The 16,817-nt window shown below is 33.2% G+C and overlaps 2 protein-coding genes across 2 annotated transcripts in view; both read right to left on the minus strand.

The window, feature by feature from the left end:
- The window catches only part of LOC128891815 (uncharacterized), a 168,423-nt gene that overhangs the window by 19,963 nt on the left and 131,643 nt on the right, over positions 1-16,817 (minus strand). The gene's annotated exons all lie outside the window — the stretch shown is intronic.
- LOC128891808 (probable ATP-dependent RNA helicase DDX17) lies at positions 8,008-16,757 on the minus strand. The gene is made up of 8 exons (XM_054151628.1): positions 16,582-16,757; positions 15,714-16,064; positions 14,162-14,815; positions 13,863-14,035; positions 13,723-13,782; positions 10,209-10,451; positions 9,915-10,079; positions 8,008-8,801 (listed from the first exon to the last, which is right to left on the minus strand). The coding sequence occupies exons 1-8, from the start codon at positions 16,596-16,598 to the stop codon at positions 8,764-8,766; spliced, it is 1,701 nt and encodes a 566-aa protein (XP_054007603.1). The 5' UTR covers positions 16,599-16,757; the 3' UTR covers positions 8,008-8,763.

Here is a 16,817-nt window from a genome sequence, read left to right on the forward strand (position 1 = left end):
TTCAGGCTCTTTCGATTTTGCCCAAGAGCTCATTCGATATTCGTCATTTCAGGACGATGTCCAACATGGCACGAGTTCTTCGAAAGAATGCTTTTCCCGTCATCCACCAGCTTTCCGTAGAAATTTATTCAACATTCCACGTTATCGTAATTCCCTCGTTTTCTTTAACCAATTCAGGCTCTTTCGATTCTGCCCAAGAGCTCATTCGATATTCGTCAGGGTGCCTGTTCGACGAACTTTTCATGGTTTTCTTCATCGTTATATTCAGTTTTCTTCTCCTCCGTTAGCTATTCGCCGTAATCCCCGTTCGCCATTGAATTTCAGTTAAAAATTCCTCTACCGTAGAGGAAGGAGAATGTACCCTTTACGTCAGTAGCTCGGTCGATCCATTGAGTGCCGTGAATATGATATTGTTCGATGGCACTGCCAGACAAGTCAATTTCGTTCCATAATGCCGACTACGTACGTTGAATTTCCGGCATTCTTCCATTCAGCGTTTCTTGATTTTGTTTTATGTAAACGTTTCGATACGGTTTCGCCGTGCGATTATGTATGCCAAACGGGACTAAACACGTTGAAAGAACACGTTTTTCAACTTCGTTATTAATTTCCTTTTAAGTATGTTTGGGGAATATATTAAAATAGACAGTATTTATTAACCCTCTTTGAGCCAAATATTTTTTCCTCCAGACAATTTGGCATTCACTTTGATATTTTCGGTATCGTCAATATAAATGTTAAATATAAAATAATTTATTTTATTGGGTTATCCAGAAAGTTCGTGCCAATTTTTAAGAAAAATACAAAGGCAGGTTTGAATTTTGATTCGTGTATTTATTGAATTATATAGATACGATTTTGTTCCACGACCTTTCCACCTTTTAAGGGATGCACCCATGTTAATTGTTTTCAACCATTCCAATATAAACAGACGTGTACCACCTACCAAAAATCGGCACGGACTTTCCAGACAAACTAATACTAACAAAATAATTTCATTCTATTAATACAAATCATAAAAGTATCGGTACACTTTATTTTATTTTTGCTGTATGACCTGGAGTAATTAGATCATTTACAAGAATAATTATTCGAATGGAACTAGAAGCACCAGAGCAAATCAGTGCATTGTGCATTTACTTTAATATCTTCGGTTGATGGTACTACGAACCAATATTATTTTCGGTATCGTCAATATAAATTTTAAATATGAAATCATTTATTTTACTAACGAAATGATTTTATTCTATTAATACAAATCATAAAAATATTGGTACACTTTATTTTATTTTTGCTGGATGACCTGGAGTAATTAGATCATTTACAAGAATAGTTATTCGAATGGAACTAGGAGCCAGGAATATGAATTAATAATGACCAAATTTATTTTACGATCATCGATATTGTTATTGGGTATCAGAGACATTATACAATTAATACGTATGTGTTATCTTGTGAAGGAACTAAAATTATTTGGTAAACTGTCGATATATATGACCTGGAAGTTACACGGGCCCATAGAGGGCATTTAAATATTAACTATTAACTATATTTAACTATTTAACGCTTTTTGGGGAAACTCTAGATGAAATCTTATGTAAGAAAGGGGAGGGTCTTTACGTAAGGATAGGGAGGTAGAGCTAACAATTGCCAAAATCGTCCTTACGTAAATAAACCTTTGACTGCGAAGAGCGTAAATACATGCCCTCGAGAAATGGGCTCAAAGCAATGTTTGTATTCGTTAAATCGATATTTTTAAAAATATCAGCTTATAGGGGATGATGAAACGGAACTTTTTTATAGTTACAGTTTACTCATAGGATGCTTAGTTTCGAAAATAAAAATTCAAAAGGTAGAAGTTCGTTGCAAAAATTGTATTTCAGGGAAAAGGTCTTCCAAGTTTTCAATTTTTATCCCTGAAACTAAACGTCGTCTGAATAAACTCTAAATATAAAAACAATCCGTCTAATCATTCGCTATACGCTGATATTTTTTTTAAATTCATACCTCTACGCCCGTTAGAATTTCCAGCAAAAATTGTTCCGCAGTCAAAGGGTTAATGAGCAGCCTTTAATCGAATATTACATTTTTGAAAGGCAACGATTAGGTATCATTCGTTAAATTTGGTAAATTTTTAATTGATTCTCGATTACTTAAAGATAGCGCACGTATGCTAGCTTTTTGTTCAGGAGTGTATCTTTTATGAAACGACATATCTAGGGTGGCAGGCACGAGCGACCTTACGCTTATTGTCAGTTCCGTTCCGCCTGCGCAACAAGTTTCTCTCTGGGACTTAAAATCGTTGTAGCACGCGTTCTCAGGAATAGCTGCGTCACCGAAGTATCCGCTTCGTCGAAGAATCCACGTCGAACTTCTTTCCTCTTCTCGAAGTCGATTGAAGTAAACGAGAAAATCAACGGCTTGTAACTTTTTTCCTTTCTTGGCAGCTTGTTGATCGGAAGCGATCCTCGCAGGAGAGCTTCAAATGTTTTTTCGACTCGATGAATAATAATCGTTAAATTGGTGATTAATCCATCGATTCGTCAATCGCGTGCGAGATATTAATTAATTAATGTTAATTATTTGAGGGAGACGAAGCAAATGTGTTATACGAGAATTTGCAGAACAATCACATATATTAGATTGTCCCAAAAGTTTCTTTCGTGAGTTGCATTCAATTATTTTCTGTGGCAGTGTTTATATAAATAGACAATCTATTTTCTTAGACATTGATGCTGTTACAGTAATGGAGCGAAATAAATTGTATACAATTTTGTAATGTAATATAAAACATAAAATATCGTATATGTATTAATTATTAATAAAACGAAAGAAACTTTTGGGACAACCTAATATTTATTTTGAATTAAGTTTATTCGTTGCTGAATTCATTATGACTAGACTGCGAAATTTATGCATTTATGTCGTATAGTAATATTGAAAACATACAGAAAATATATATCGTATATGTTGAATGTATTTTACCATTAATATAATAATATTTTTATTTTGCGCAAGTACATCTACCATTTGGTTATGTTTAGCATTTGTTTGTTATATTAGTTTGTATCGTAAATGTATAACATCCGTAGTCTAATTGTGACCATTATAAATTTACGTCGACGTTTCGATGCTACCTTTGGAGTTCGTCTCAAAAATCTTAAAAATAAAAACGTAAACTAGGTAATAAAATAATTTATTATTAGTAAATATGTAAGCTACATGTGTGTAATTGTCGTAGCGTATAGAGTATTAGCTCTATATTTGTATTAACTACGCACAATGAATGTAATGGAATCGTTTGTTAGGAATTTTGTTCGAGGACGATTTTATCACAATTATTTTAAATATACTTACTTTTGGGGTTTACTTCTAAAATCTTAAAAGGAAAGGAAACGAGGTAAATATTTTATGATTAGTAAATATACAGGGTACGCGATTGTATAGAGTATAGAGTATAGAATATTGACCATGCAATTGTACCAATCACAGATACTCTGGGAGAATGTCCCAGTCTGACCACTGTCGGACCAATCTCCTTATCATCGTTACTCTTTGTTCCTTCGAGTGAAAAAATATTCTTCGCGTACTTACCACAATTTACTTGGGATTCGATAAAAATTGAATTAGAAAGGTATAATATACAACTGAATTCTACTAATCATAATGATAGCCATCGATTTATTTGTAGATATAAAAATTTATCTAAACATAAACCGGCGCATTGCATATTGTGAATTAAAGGTTTGCGTAAAGAGACGAACGCCTCCGTTGTTTTTACATAAAACGTAATATTTTTATAACGTAATATATAATGTTTTATGTAAAAACAACGTAGGTATTCGTCTCTATACGCAAACCTTTAATTCATAATATGCAATGTCCCGGTTTATAATTAGATAAACTTTTATACCGCGAATAGATCGAATAAGATTTTTAGAACGTAGTATATAATTATATATACTCTCAGCTGCAACGTTCTTACGTCATATTACTGCCAAATTATTCGTAATATTTTACATCACCGATGATCGCGAAAAATCTTGTGGATATTCGACATTTGTTATTTTATGAAATTAATCGCTCTTTATTAAAGAAACAGTCTGATTCTGCTTCACTCCGCGTACTTTAGATAAATGCTATTCCCGGCACGGTAGACATTGGCATGTATATTTCTGGTTACAGTTGGACAAGCTAAAAGATACGATCGACGCATTTCACCATCCGTTACGTCGAGGTATTTCATTGTCAGACCGAAATCATTATCAAAATCGACCGACTGTAAAACAATGGAGTCGTCAACCTGTCGATAGCGAATCTTTCGCTCGATTCGGGTAAGACGCTTAGAACCAAAGAAAGTATTTCGATACATAAAACTGGAATCCTTCTCTGGTATTACCTGAACGTAATACCGTGCCAACGTCACCGACCACGATTCGTAGCGCGCACCGTACATTTCGTGATAAGCTGAAATCACTGTTTCGGTTCTGTGTTTTCGAAAATACGTGTGTCATATAAATTTTGGGACAAAGTGCCTGCACTCGTGTGTATAATCGACGACAGGGTGAAACCACCCCCCACCCTAGTTAACCACCCACGGAATTCCAGTAATCGGGCTACCGTCCCCCCTTCCCACCCCACCGCCCTCACCCGTTTCGCTCCCGTTCCCCTCGTTTTTCAAGGCCCCTTCCCCTCCGCCTACCCCCGTGTCACGGCAGTGCGGCTGCTGAATGACCGAAAGTGGGGGTAACTCATCTCCTCTGAACCACCCACGCAATCAATAGCAAGCCTTGCCGCTTCTACTGAATGGACTCTGCTCTCCACGGGCTCCGTTCCTCTCCGTCTGCCACAGGCCGGCTTCTATCCCCCTCTCGCCCTCACGCTATCGATTACTACGCCCTTGCCGTGCGATCCTGCGGGGAGCCGCTCTATCGACCCATCCACCTGTATTACACTTCATTCATAAATCTTTGCTGCTTTTCACTCGGGGATCGTCACGCTGTTTTTTTTTTTTTTTTTTCTCTCGATCGGTGCCGTGAAATACTGCTCGGTCTCTAATCGTCCTAGACACCAGTGTCGCGTATTCCACCTCTCCTCCGTTGATTTCTATTCTTAAGGTAGTTGTTTCGAGATAGTCACGTTCAAAAGAAAAACTTGATGGCTCGCAATTATTCCCTTTCGTCGGTGATTCACAGATTTTGAAAAAAGTAATAGCGAAAGATTAAAAATTAACGCACGTTTTAAACTGGAGAGAGGAATCTCGAACAGCGTAAATATAATAAAGAAACGGTCAATGTGAGTTAGTATTAGTTAACACAGTTTTAGGCAGCCTCTTTTCTACCAACTGTTAAAATCTTACGGTTTGGCTACGTTTTACTGTACAAAAATGATACTTCTTTTATTTGATTTATTTATAAAAAAAAAATAACATTTTTCGTTATTCAGGCATACATTTGTTTAGGAATTTTTGTGAAGTATCTTTAAATAATTTATGTTGTTCATTTTAGATATAAAGAAATCGATGTATTTTTACTATTTGAAGTTGAATTCAAGGCATTTTCAATCCCAAGTTTTCTATGAATGATTAAAAATATTAAAAATTTTATTCGATGTGTAATTAAGTAAAAACAAAAAAATTCGTGGTGAATTATTGGGTTGTCCAGAAAGTTCGTGCCAATTTTTAAGAAAAATTCAAAGGCACGTTTGAATTTTGATTCGTGTATTTATTGAATTATATAGATACGATTTTGTTCCACGACCTTTCCACCTTTTAAGGGATGCACCCAATTGTTTTCAACCATTCCAATATAAACAGACGTGTACCACCTACCAAAAATCGGCACGGACTTTCCAGACAAACTAATAGAAACTTGACATTAAAAACAAGCTTATAACTAAAAATTTGGTAATTTAAATGTCGTAATTACAAAGATATTCGAATAATTAAAATTTCATATACATTTGTTCCCGATTATACGGCCCACACATCCTTAATATACAAGATAGTTCCAAGCGGTTAGTCGAAAATCGCCAACTGGAAACTTTTGTTAAAGTAGAACCTTAGTACTCCCGTTTATAATACATAAATAGGTACACCAACACCAGACCTGGGGATATTTTAATTGAAATGAGAATAAGTGATAATGATTGAAAATAGTTTATTTCGGCCGTTATTTTCAAAACAGTTATTTGAAAATAAAAATAATATCGATTCATTTGAAATAATAGCTATTTCAAATAACGAATTACTTCGCTTCTTTTTCGTATTTCAAATTTAACGAAAGAAATAATCCCCAAAACAATATGCAGTAGAAACAATTTATTTAAAAAAAATCGTTACAGTAATTTGCGTTGAACAGTATTCTATCTTCAAAAAGTTCATTCGTAAGAAATTTTTGTCTGGGTCCATTTAATGTTGTCACAAAAGACAAATAACCGTTCCACTGATGGTGACGATAGATGAGAGGTGTTATAATTGAACCCTTTAAAACCCTTTAAAGCCCTTTAAAAACCGTGTTTCATAGTCGGATAATCGTTCAACATAAATAGGTCTACTAGTTTTATCTCGAAAAATTTCAATACATTTATTTCATCTCGAGTTTGAATGACAAACGTGGAATTGTTTGCTATTTAATCTTCATGGTTTTCAAATTCAAAATCGTCATATACTTGTGATTTCATCTCATACCACTATGAAGAACAGTATCACAATTATTTCAAGTAATTATTTTAAATGGTTGTGCACTAAAAGAACGTGTCAATTGAGATAATATCTCAAATAATATTATTTTAAAAGTGATTACAGCTATGAAGATAATTATGAAATAAAATAATATGTTATTTGAAATAATATTTTAAATAATAATATTTCATAAGTGTCCAGGTCCGATCTACATATACTATTCGTAATACTCGAGAAACGATTGTGGCAACAACGTTGACTGTTACCGCGCAATTTCTCTACCTTCTTTTTCAGATTTTAATGAATTATTTTTTTTTTAACGGTTTATAATATCAGTTTTATAGCATATCGAATTTTCAGCAAATTCCTAAATTGCATTTTTATTTAAATTGAACAAATTCACTATTTTACGTCAGACTCTTATGGAATATGAAAAAAATAAAAATGACAGTTATTGACCGTACCTTTACTGAGATATAATTCATTAAAATCTGAAACAGAACGTAGAGAAGTTGCGCAGTAACAGTCAACATTGCTGCCACAGTCATTCCTCGAGTATTACAAATACAGAGTGTCCCAAAAATGTTGTAACACCTTGAAAGGGGTGGTTTGGGAGGTGATTGGAAACTTTTTCCTTAGCGAAAATGTTGTCCGAGGCTTCGATAAGGAGATATTAACAGAAAACCCCGACCAATCAGAGCGCACGTATACCGTTGGAGCGACCGTGAAGGCTACGCGCCTAAATACCGATGAGTTCAACTAATAAATCCGGCAGGAAATGCAGAATATGTAGAAAAACCTTTGTATCAAGATCTGATTATACGAAACAGCATCTTTTTTACTATACTAATATTTTTACCTAAAAATAATAAACGCTTCCTTTCTATTTCTAAGAGGCCTGCTCCCAAAAATAAATCTCGGTGTATCTGTATAAGAAAGACAAGTATTGGCCGATTTGACCGTTTCCTATACAATTTCGTTTCAATTGAAATCCAGGTACTCCACACTAGGCTGACAAAGGGTTGCTTCGGTAAACACTTGTTCAACGTTGAATAGGAACGGAATGCTTGGAATATTCGGAATCTGTAGTACTCTGACCTCTGTTGGTATTCGATCACCGCAACCACTGCTTTAGGGAAGGTTCAAATCAATATCATCCACAAATAAATCTTAACTAAGACGACTAATTTTGTTGACACGATTTAACGGCTGTTCTCATCGTTTAATGTCTAAGATGCTTAGAGGTCGAACAACTTTTTGTAAGAACTAAACACGAGGATAATGAACATCTAGGGAGAGGCAGAAATTGATATACAAATTTTGTAAATAGTTAATAAATTTATTTATTACATTTCTGTTAAATACTGTACAATATTCCGTTAGTTTTAAATGCTTGAATACGTGTACGAATTAATATCTAGTAAACACTAGACGTCTACAAGTTACTGTTAGCTACAAATAGCGAGACATGTTTTAAACTTCGTGTAGATTTTAGATTATTCATCTCCTAACTACGTTCACACGGTCACTTATAAGAACTTAATTCATGTGTTATCGAACATTGTAATGTCATTATAAAATATGTATGTACGTGATACTGTAAGTAAATATAACATCCGGCACGCTTACGCTATATTTATTTATGATACTGAAGCTTAGTATAACTAAAGCAAAATTCTATGAATGTAGAAATATCGTAGAACATTGATACGGAACACTGCATACCTCGCATTTAAATCGGGGACTTTTTGTTTAAAAATTACACTTTTGATTTTAATATATCAATTAATTAATCGTGAACTATACTGAACTCAATATGCTACGATATGCAATGTCGCGTTCAATTAAACTCGTTATTCGATAACATTTAAGAAATCTATGTTCACGCTGGAACTTTTATCTTATGATGTTAAAATAATTAACTATAATGCACGAGAATTGTACGTAGTACGTCGTATTTAACGTTCACGTTAGTGGAACACCAATATTACAATTTGTATGACGTGTATCGAGTGTACTTTAAAAGAGACATAAAAAAGATGATTTGTATAATAGCTTGGTCCTTAACCACTGGTAGAAGATCATCTTTCACTGCTCCAGTAACTTTTACCGATAACCTCTAGAAACAAATATATAGTTCTTTTTATACCATATAAAGTTTGAAGATTTATCGTTATATAACCAATTGTTAACTAGAATTCGGACAAAGGAAGTCGTTTTACCTGCGCACCATGACCGAACATTTCCTTCAAGCAACGTCAGTCTTTGTGAAATCAAAAATAATAAATGAGGGATATAATACTTTAACAAAAAAATTAATGTAATTTAATAAAACACTCTAAACAAAGATAGGCGACCCCGCCCCCATGACTTTGACCTTGACATATGTTGTCAAGGGCCCCCTCCTGAGTAACTTTTTCTAATAACTTAACCGTCGCTCACTGGTTATTAAAAAGTTATTAACAAAAAGAATTGGTAAGTTAGGTCAGGTTATACATACGAACACGCTATATATAGCATGTAAAAACACACTACCAACGGTTCAAACTTGTTACGAGAGTTTGTATCATGCACGATCTTTACTCGTACAGTAAAAAAATGAGGGGTGTTTATAGTTTCGGCATATGGGTATGCGAGCACAAACGAGCGTAATAGTTCAGCGTAGCTGTGAATCGCAAAGTGTTCATACCATGATTCTTTCGTTTACTGGTTATCAATAGAAGTTATAATTGCTCACATGAACAACACAAAAATTGGAAGGAGCGGGTTTCAGATGCAATTCAAATTATAGTCTACATTCGTATTAATGTTGTTAGAGTTTATCAAGATTTCTAAAGATTTCTGTTTTTTTCTTCTTTTTTCCAGAAGAATATTATTTGAATTTTACTATTAATTTCGTATTATCAATTTGGTGGTCTATAGTTACCTGATTTTGTTTGCTATGGTTGATTGTATATAGCCCATATTTTGAGGTTTTAACCATTTATAACTTCAGTTTATGTCTCCCGGATTGATACTTAGAAACGGATTGCGGATTCAAAATGCTCCTTTTCAAATTCTCAATTTGAACTACAGCTTATTTTAAACAATCACGGTAAATAAAATGACTTCCCTTGTGTAAAGGCGAGTACAAATATCTTCGTACGACATACAAGACCTTTACTATTTAACAAGTTATAAGTCTATTTTGATGATAAGCGTGTTAAGATAGTACAAACGTACCATTACTTACCTGTACGATTGCTAACAGGGCTACGACTTCGAGAATAACTCCGACTGTAGCTTCTGCGATTTCCGCGACCATTGTGTTCCCTACTATGACTTCGACTTCTGCTTCTTGAGTAACTACGATCCTTTCCGTTACGGCCACCGCGAGACCGCCATCGATTTCTTCCACCTAAAGTTGTTTAGATTCCCAATTTTACAATAAATACTTCTTGATACTAATTCATACTACCGTATGGAACTCAAGATGTTTATTATGACTGAAAGTAGGCTTTGTATATAAAAAGAAATACATAGATACCTCTGTGCCTCCCATATCCACCACTTTTACTGTCAGCAAGCTCCAGTAATTTTGGGTTTATAACTTGATTCGCTTCTTTTAATACCTGGATTAGGTCATTAGCCTTATTAGAATTATTCGGTGTAAAAAAGGTGTATGCTGTACCAGTTTTTTGCCGACGACCTGTTCGACCAATTCGATGAACGTAATCTTCCGAACAGGAAGGATAGTCAAAATTGATGACAAACTTGACGTCTTCAACGTCTGAAATAAAGCATACATATTATCTGTTAATTTTTGGAAGTATCCGTCTCAAGGACAGACAATGGTTAAGATAGTAGTATGGCAAGGTGTATATAAAATATTGTATTAAATATCAATCACGTATTTTAAATTAAATGTTTGTGTTAATACGCTCTCCAAAAGGTACCGCTATAAGGACTTCCCTATGAGTCTATTCAGCTAGAATAGTTCGTAACGTGTTCAAAAGAATATACATGGTTTAAACAGATTATAACATAAAAAGTATTAAATTCTATTAAGAATTTAACATTACCTATGATATTAAACTAAAAGCATAAAGTTTAAAAACAAAAAAAAAAAAAGAATCTATTTCTTTAGAGAGCGTTTTGATAAAAGTATAAGGCTCTGAAATAAAGAGAAATTTTCCGCGTTTAGACAATCCTGGTTCCCTTTTCTAATTGAAAATGTTAATATATTAACAATATTTTTTGTTTAAGTAGTTTCACTATTTTTTTGACAAAATTAGCTTAACCTGCCTTCAAAAAGACGTAAAGCATATGTATATAAAATTAATCATTGGCCGTTTTATTATGATAGATGCTATATGCCTTAATAAATAATGAAAAAGATAATAAAAAGTAACATTTTAAAGAAAATGAAACCAGAATTGATGTACATAAAACCTTATTTGATATAGTAGTTAGTATGGTGTGAATATCTATTAATACAGTTATCATAAAGGATGTGAAAGGATAAAGGAAATGTAAATTCAAGTGGAGTCAAAAGTGATACATGTGTACGTGTGTAGAAATATACACATACATACACATATAGTGTCTCATAAAATATGGTCTGCCTAAAACGTTAAAAATCCTTGAGTTAAAAACAAGAGAATTCTTGGTAATTTTGGATGACCATTAATCAAAAACTTTATAAATTTTTGGTGAACAAAGTTACAAACCCTCTGTATATATAAAAGATAGAGTAAAATCCAAAACATGTATCTGAGAATTGTACCATACAATGAAAAGTTGATAAATAATGATCACATGACAGTATCAAGAATCAATTTATTCTTGACTAAGGAATTTCTCACATCCTTTGGTATGCCACATCCTATGAGATACCTTGCTATATATGTTTATATAAAAATGTGTATATACAGAGTCTCCTAGAAAAATGCATTAGAACTATACACATTTTCTTTAAATCTAAGATGTTTTTTGATTAGATCAAATGTTGCGTAATTCTTAATGCTGAAGATGTTTAGTTAAAACTTCTACAGTAACAAGTCGATTCTGAATTCCACTATTTATCCAAGGAGGATACTCATAATTGTTTTAGTATAAAATATATTCATGTTATTGCTAAAATCTTAACATACGTATCTTCTGAAGCAATGATTACACAACATTAAATACTGACAAACATTTTTGCTTAACCAATAATCATCTTAGATCTTGGCGAGGAACAATGTTATACAGTTGTGTCTGTTTTCTGAGTGACTCCGAGTATGTGTATATATATACGTGTATATACATATAACTATATATATACATATACATATATACATATATATAGCAATTAATTTAAGATTACTTTTATACTAAAATTAGGCAGTGGGTGAGTGTCGCTAGCAACGTACGGGCAGGGCCTGGCTGTTTGCGCTCGCTCCAGCTACAGCCTCCGCCATTCTGTTGCTACAGGGCACACTAGAGGCTCGGGCATCAGCTACCATGCCACCGCCTCATTGGACCGTTGTTGGGTCTGATTAGCTTGAGCGGCCAGCGCAGGGGATTCTATTCTGGCAACAACTTGGCCAGCCCAGATGGCGTACAGCGTAGCGTAGAACTGATATCCAGTATGTAGGAGGTAAAGTAGATCCCGATTTGGCCCGGACTGGCCCTTCACGGAATTGACGTATAGAGGCACGCGTCGCAGCCAGCGCAGACAATGCAAACCAGTGCACCACCGAACAAACAGGCGGCGGGCACCCCCAATTTGCTTTGCATTACCCGGCGTGGGCCTGCGCGCAATGTGCCTCTGCAATACAAACAAAGATCCAACCGCGTTAGGTATATGTTTACCTCATTATCTCCTGTGTTCAATATGAATTTTGTATTACAGTTTTTTTTTTTTGCTTTTGCTTTTCTGAACTGTCTAGCTGATTTTTGACAACCTCGCGAGGCTGTGTTCATGGTAAAAAATACGTTTAAAGAACCTCTTATTATCTTATAAGTTTCGGCAAGCGTATAATATTTAACCAGTTGAATCTTGAATTTAAGCTGTACCGTTTACACCAGAACTTTCACGATCGTAACTACGAATATATATATAAATATTTGCTTTTTCAATTGAAAAAATGATAAAAAAAAACTAACACCGAATACTCATAAAGCAATTCTTTTTAGTATCTGTGAAATTTAATTTAAAGTTTTATTTAAATGAATTTTCGAACTTTTATAAATTAATAACCATAGTGCTTGCCGATCACACGTAATATAAGCTTAAATTCATTTGTATGATTTTTATTTTAATATATCGTTTAAAGTTAATACCTTTAGTAAAAAGTGAGAAAGCAAATAAACACAAATATTAGAAATGTTAAATGAACCACGTTATGCATTTAGAAAATTGCATATCTTTAATTTGAATGTAACACAAAAAATTGTTTACTTTAGCAAAGCAAACTTTTTACAGGTACAATCTAAGTTGATTAACCTTGGAACTCTGAAAGATGTTACACAAGATTAATAGACTAGTTTATTATATGCTTGTGCTGCTGCTATTCAGTAAATATAGTAATTAAGAATATTAAAAAGTAGACAGTTCTGAATGTTATATACTCGAAACATGAGTATATATATATACTTTGCAGTAGGTTATCTGTTTACTTCCTTTAAATTAATTATGTATACCCTTTTGGCACATAAAGTGGTCCAAGTCTAAATCAATGCATACACAATGAAATCCTGTTCTGATTGAATATATATGTGACCTGTTTCAACGTCCTACAAGAGGAATTTATTAGTAAGTAATAACTGTATGAAAACAATACAGACTAGTTATAAAATATATTTTGATTAACGAATAATTAGGTTTAATTATTGTTTCCATAATCATACACTTTGGTAGAACAAGATGTCTTGTATATTGCAGTAATTATTAAGCTCAAATAAGTTTTGTAGAAATAATGTGATTTAGAGTGGTTCATTCTCCATACTAAAGGAAAATGATCAGTGATGCTTAGTCTTATATGTTTATTATATTATAGTTACAATCTGTTACTTACCAAGGCCACGGGCAGCAACATCTGTTGCAACAAGAATTGGCGCTTTTCCTGATCTAAAATCTAAAAATTAATATTATCTTTCACTTATCAAATATGGCAAACTATAAAGCCAAAATCAATTTATAATGAATAATATTTACCTTGTAAAACCCAATCCCTTTCTTGCTGTGTCTTGTCACCATGTATACAAACAGCTGGCCAACCATCTCTCTTCATTTTTCTAGTTATTTCATCTACTCTGCGTTTTGTTTCAATAAATACTATTGTTTTGTTTTCGCTTTCTGCCATTATTTCTTTTAAAAGTGTACTTAATCTATAAATGCAAGTAAAAATAATTTGTAAATATAGAATTTTGTGGAGGCTTTATAAATAAGATACCGAATACATTTCTTTCTACAAAAATAACAATTTTATTTCTCAAAGCAAATTGATTACTTACTTATTTTCTTTTTCATAATCCTGACACACGTCGATGATTTGTAATATATTATGATTTGCAGCTAATTGTAGAGATCCAACATTAATTTGAGCATAATCCTTTAAAAAATCTTCAGCTAAATTTTTTACTTCTTTAGGCCATGTGGCAGACCACATTAATGTCTGTCTGTCAGGCCTAATTTGCTCAATAATTTTCCTAATTTGAGGTTCAAATCCCATATCTAACATTCTGTCTGCTTCATCTAGTACTAAATAGGTACACCTTTTCAAATTTGTACGACCTGATTCAAGGAAATCTAATAATCTACCAGGTGTAGCTATAACTATCTCTACACCTCCATCTAAATCTCTGGCTTGTGCACCTTTTGGTGCTCCACCATACAGACAAGTATTCCTAATGCCTGAAGAATGACCAAAATCATCAGCAACTTGCTGAATTTGTTGTGCGAGCTCTCGAGTAGGAGCTAATACTAATGCAATAGGACCATCTTTACGACCCAATTTGGGTTGACTGTTAATATGAACAATTGCAGGTAATATATAAGATAGTGTTTTTCCAGAACCAGTTGATGCAATTCCAACCATGTCTCTTCCACTTAATGCAATTGGCCAACCTTGTGCCTGTATTGATGTAGGTTCTGTAAAACCTTGTCGTCTGAAAATTATGAGCAACAGAATTTGCTTTTAATTCATACTAATTGGCTGCAAAATTGATTAAACTACTATTGAATAATAACAATCTGTATAAAATGTATTAGAGACTTATTGTCTCAAAATATTAACAATAATTTGTTTTTTATTTTATAAAAAAAACACTTAAATTGCAAATTGTATTTTGGGAGTTAGAAAAATTTTGCAACTTGTTTATATGAACTTCACAAAATAAATAAAGAAAACAATAAGTAATGTACTTAAAAATAGCATAAACAAATTTTCTAAACTATGTATTTTTTAAACTTCATATTGCTTTTAATTTACATGTGAAATATATGATACTAAAGGACACCCAGAATTTTTATATTAAATAAATAAATCGGAATGCGAACACAATTTTTCTTCATTCTTTCTTGATTTGATGAAAATTAATTTTCTAGGATAAAGAAATTTTAAATTGCGATACTATTGTTGATAATGTGCAGTCATCAAATACTGGATACATATTCTGGGTTCAAGAAATAAATTCTGGCATCATTATTGTAAAATAATAGCACTTTGGAACTGGTTCAGCAAATCCTTTCATTGTGTCACTGACTCAAGACTAGACAGTGATACAATGGAAGGATAGGAATAAAATGTGAATACTCTTCTCTCCCCTCAAAGCTTGAAACTCGGGTGTGCTTAGATTGGAGCAGAGAGGACAGCATAAACAGTGAAAATAAGTGAAATACTTATAATATTTGACTTCATAATATTTCACTAAAACAAGTAGTTCCAAGAACTGGTAAGAATAACTTTATGATATAATAATAGGAGAAAATCAGTAGCATAATGAAAGAATTTACTGTGTACTTAGTGTATTTGTATATAGAAGTTATTACTTAAAAAATACTTACTTAATTTCCTTAAGAACATAGTCAGGAAATCCTGTTTCTTCAAATGTAAATACAGGATTAGGTATATTTTTTCCTTTGAGAGTAATTTCTTTCTCACTTCTATATTGTTCCACTATACGTGGATCACGATTTTGAACTGTTTCATGTGGAATATAAAAATCTTTTTTAAAAGGCTCTAATCGACTGAGATCCCATCGAGGTTTTCTCAAATTTGCTCCAGGTTGCCCACGACTATTCCTGCCACCTCCTCGATCCCGACCCCCACTACCACCCCAACTTCTTCTATCTCGTGGTGATCTGCTACGAGATCGTGTGCGAGATCTACGTCTCCTATCTCTATCACGACTACGACTAAAATAAATTATACCACAATATAATAATTATCATTTAAATCTGTATTTTATTTTTGTAATATAATACATTTCTTTCCAAAATATCATAAGTACTTTTATTATCGTATTCTAAATGTACATATAACTCTTGAAAATATTAATAAAATCTATGGTGATCTCAGTTAAATACATCAATTATATAAAATTGCAATACTGTTTCTAAATGAAATGTAACAACATTTATTGGTTGAATTACGTTTTCTATTTTATGAAATGTCTTCGAAAATTACCACTGAGCTTGGATCAAGGTAATATGGAAGGTTATGTGAAATCAGCCATCGAAGGAAGAGCAAAAGTTTCTTGAGATCATTCCGTTTAACTATTTTTTATCTTTACGTGATTTTTTGTATTTTATTACAGATACAAATGGAAATGGGAATTTAATAGAAATCGTTCTAAATATATGGTTTTAATGCCGAACATTTTGGACATATTGATACATATACCCTCGCGCATCTATATCACACACGACTTACCTCCTATAGCGACCCATATTCAATTTCTCTTCAGTTTCACTCTTCTTTTACTACGAACTTTACTACTAATAATAATTACTTGAACACAAAAAAAACCGCGAGTTAGAACGTAACTTGTAATACTAAAATCCAATCAAAAGACGCAAATGAAAGCGGCTCCTATGCCACAAACGACACAATTACAAGAAGGAACGAAGGTATCATAAAATTGTTAACGCATGCGCAGCGAGTAATAA

Source organism: Hylaeus anthracinus, unplaced genomic scaffold (genome assembly GCF_026225885.1).
Source record: "Hylaeus anthracinus isolate JK02 unplaced genomic scaffold, UHH_iyHylAnth1.0_haploid 12002, whole genome shotgun sequence".
Taxonomy (NCBI): domain Eukaryota; kingdom Metazoa; phylum Arthropoda; class Insecta; order Hymenoptera; family Colletidae; genus Hylaeus; species Hylaeus anthracinus.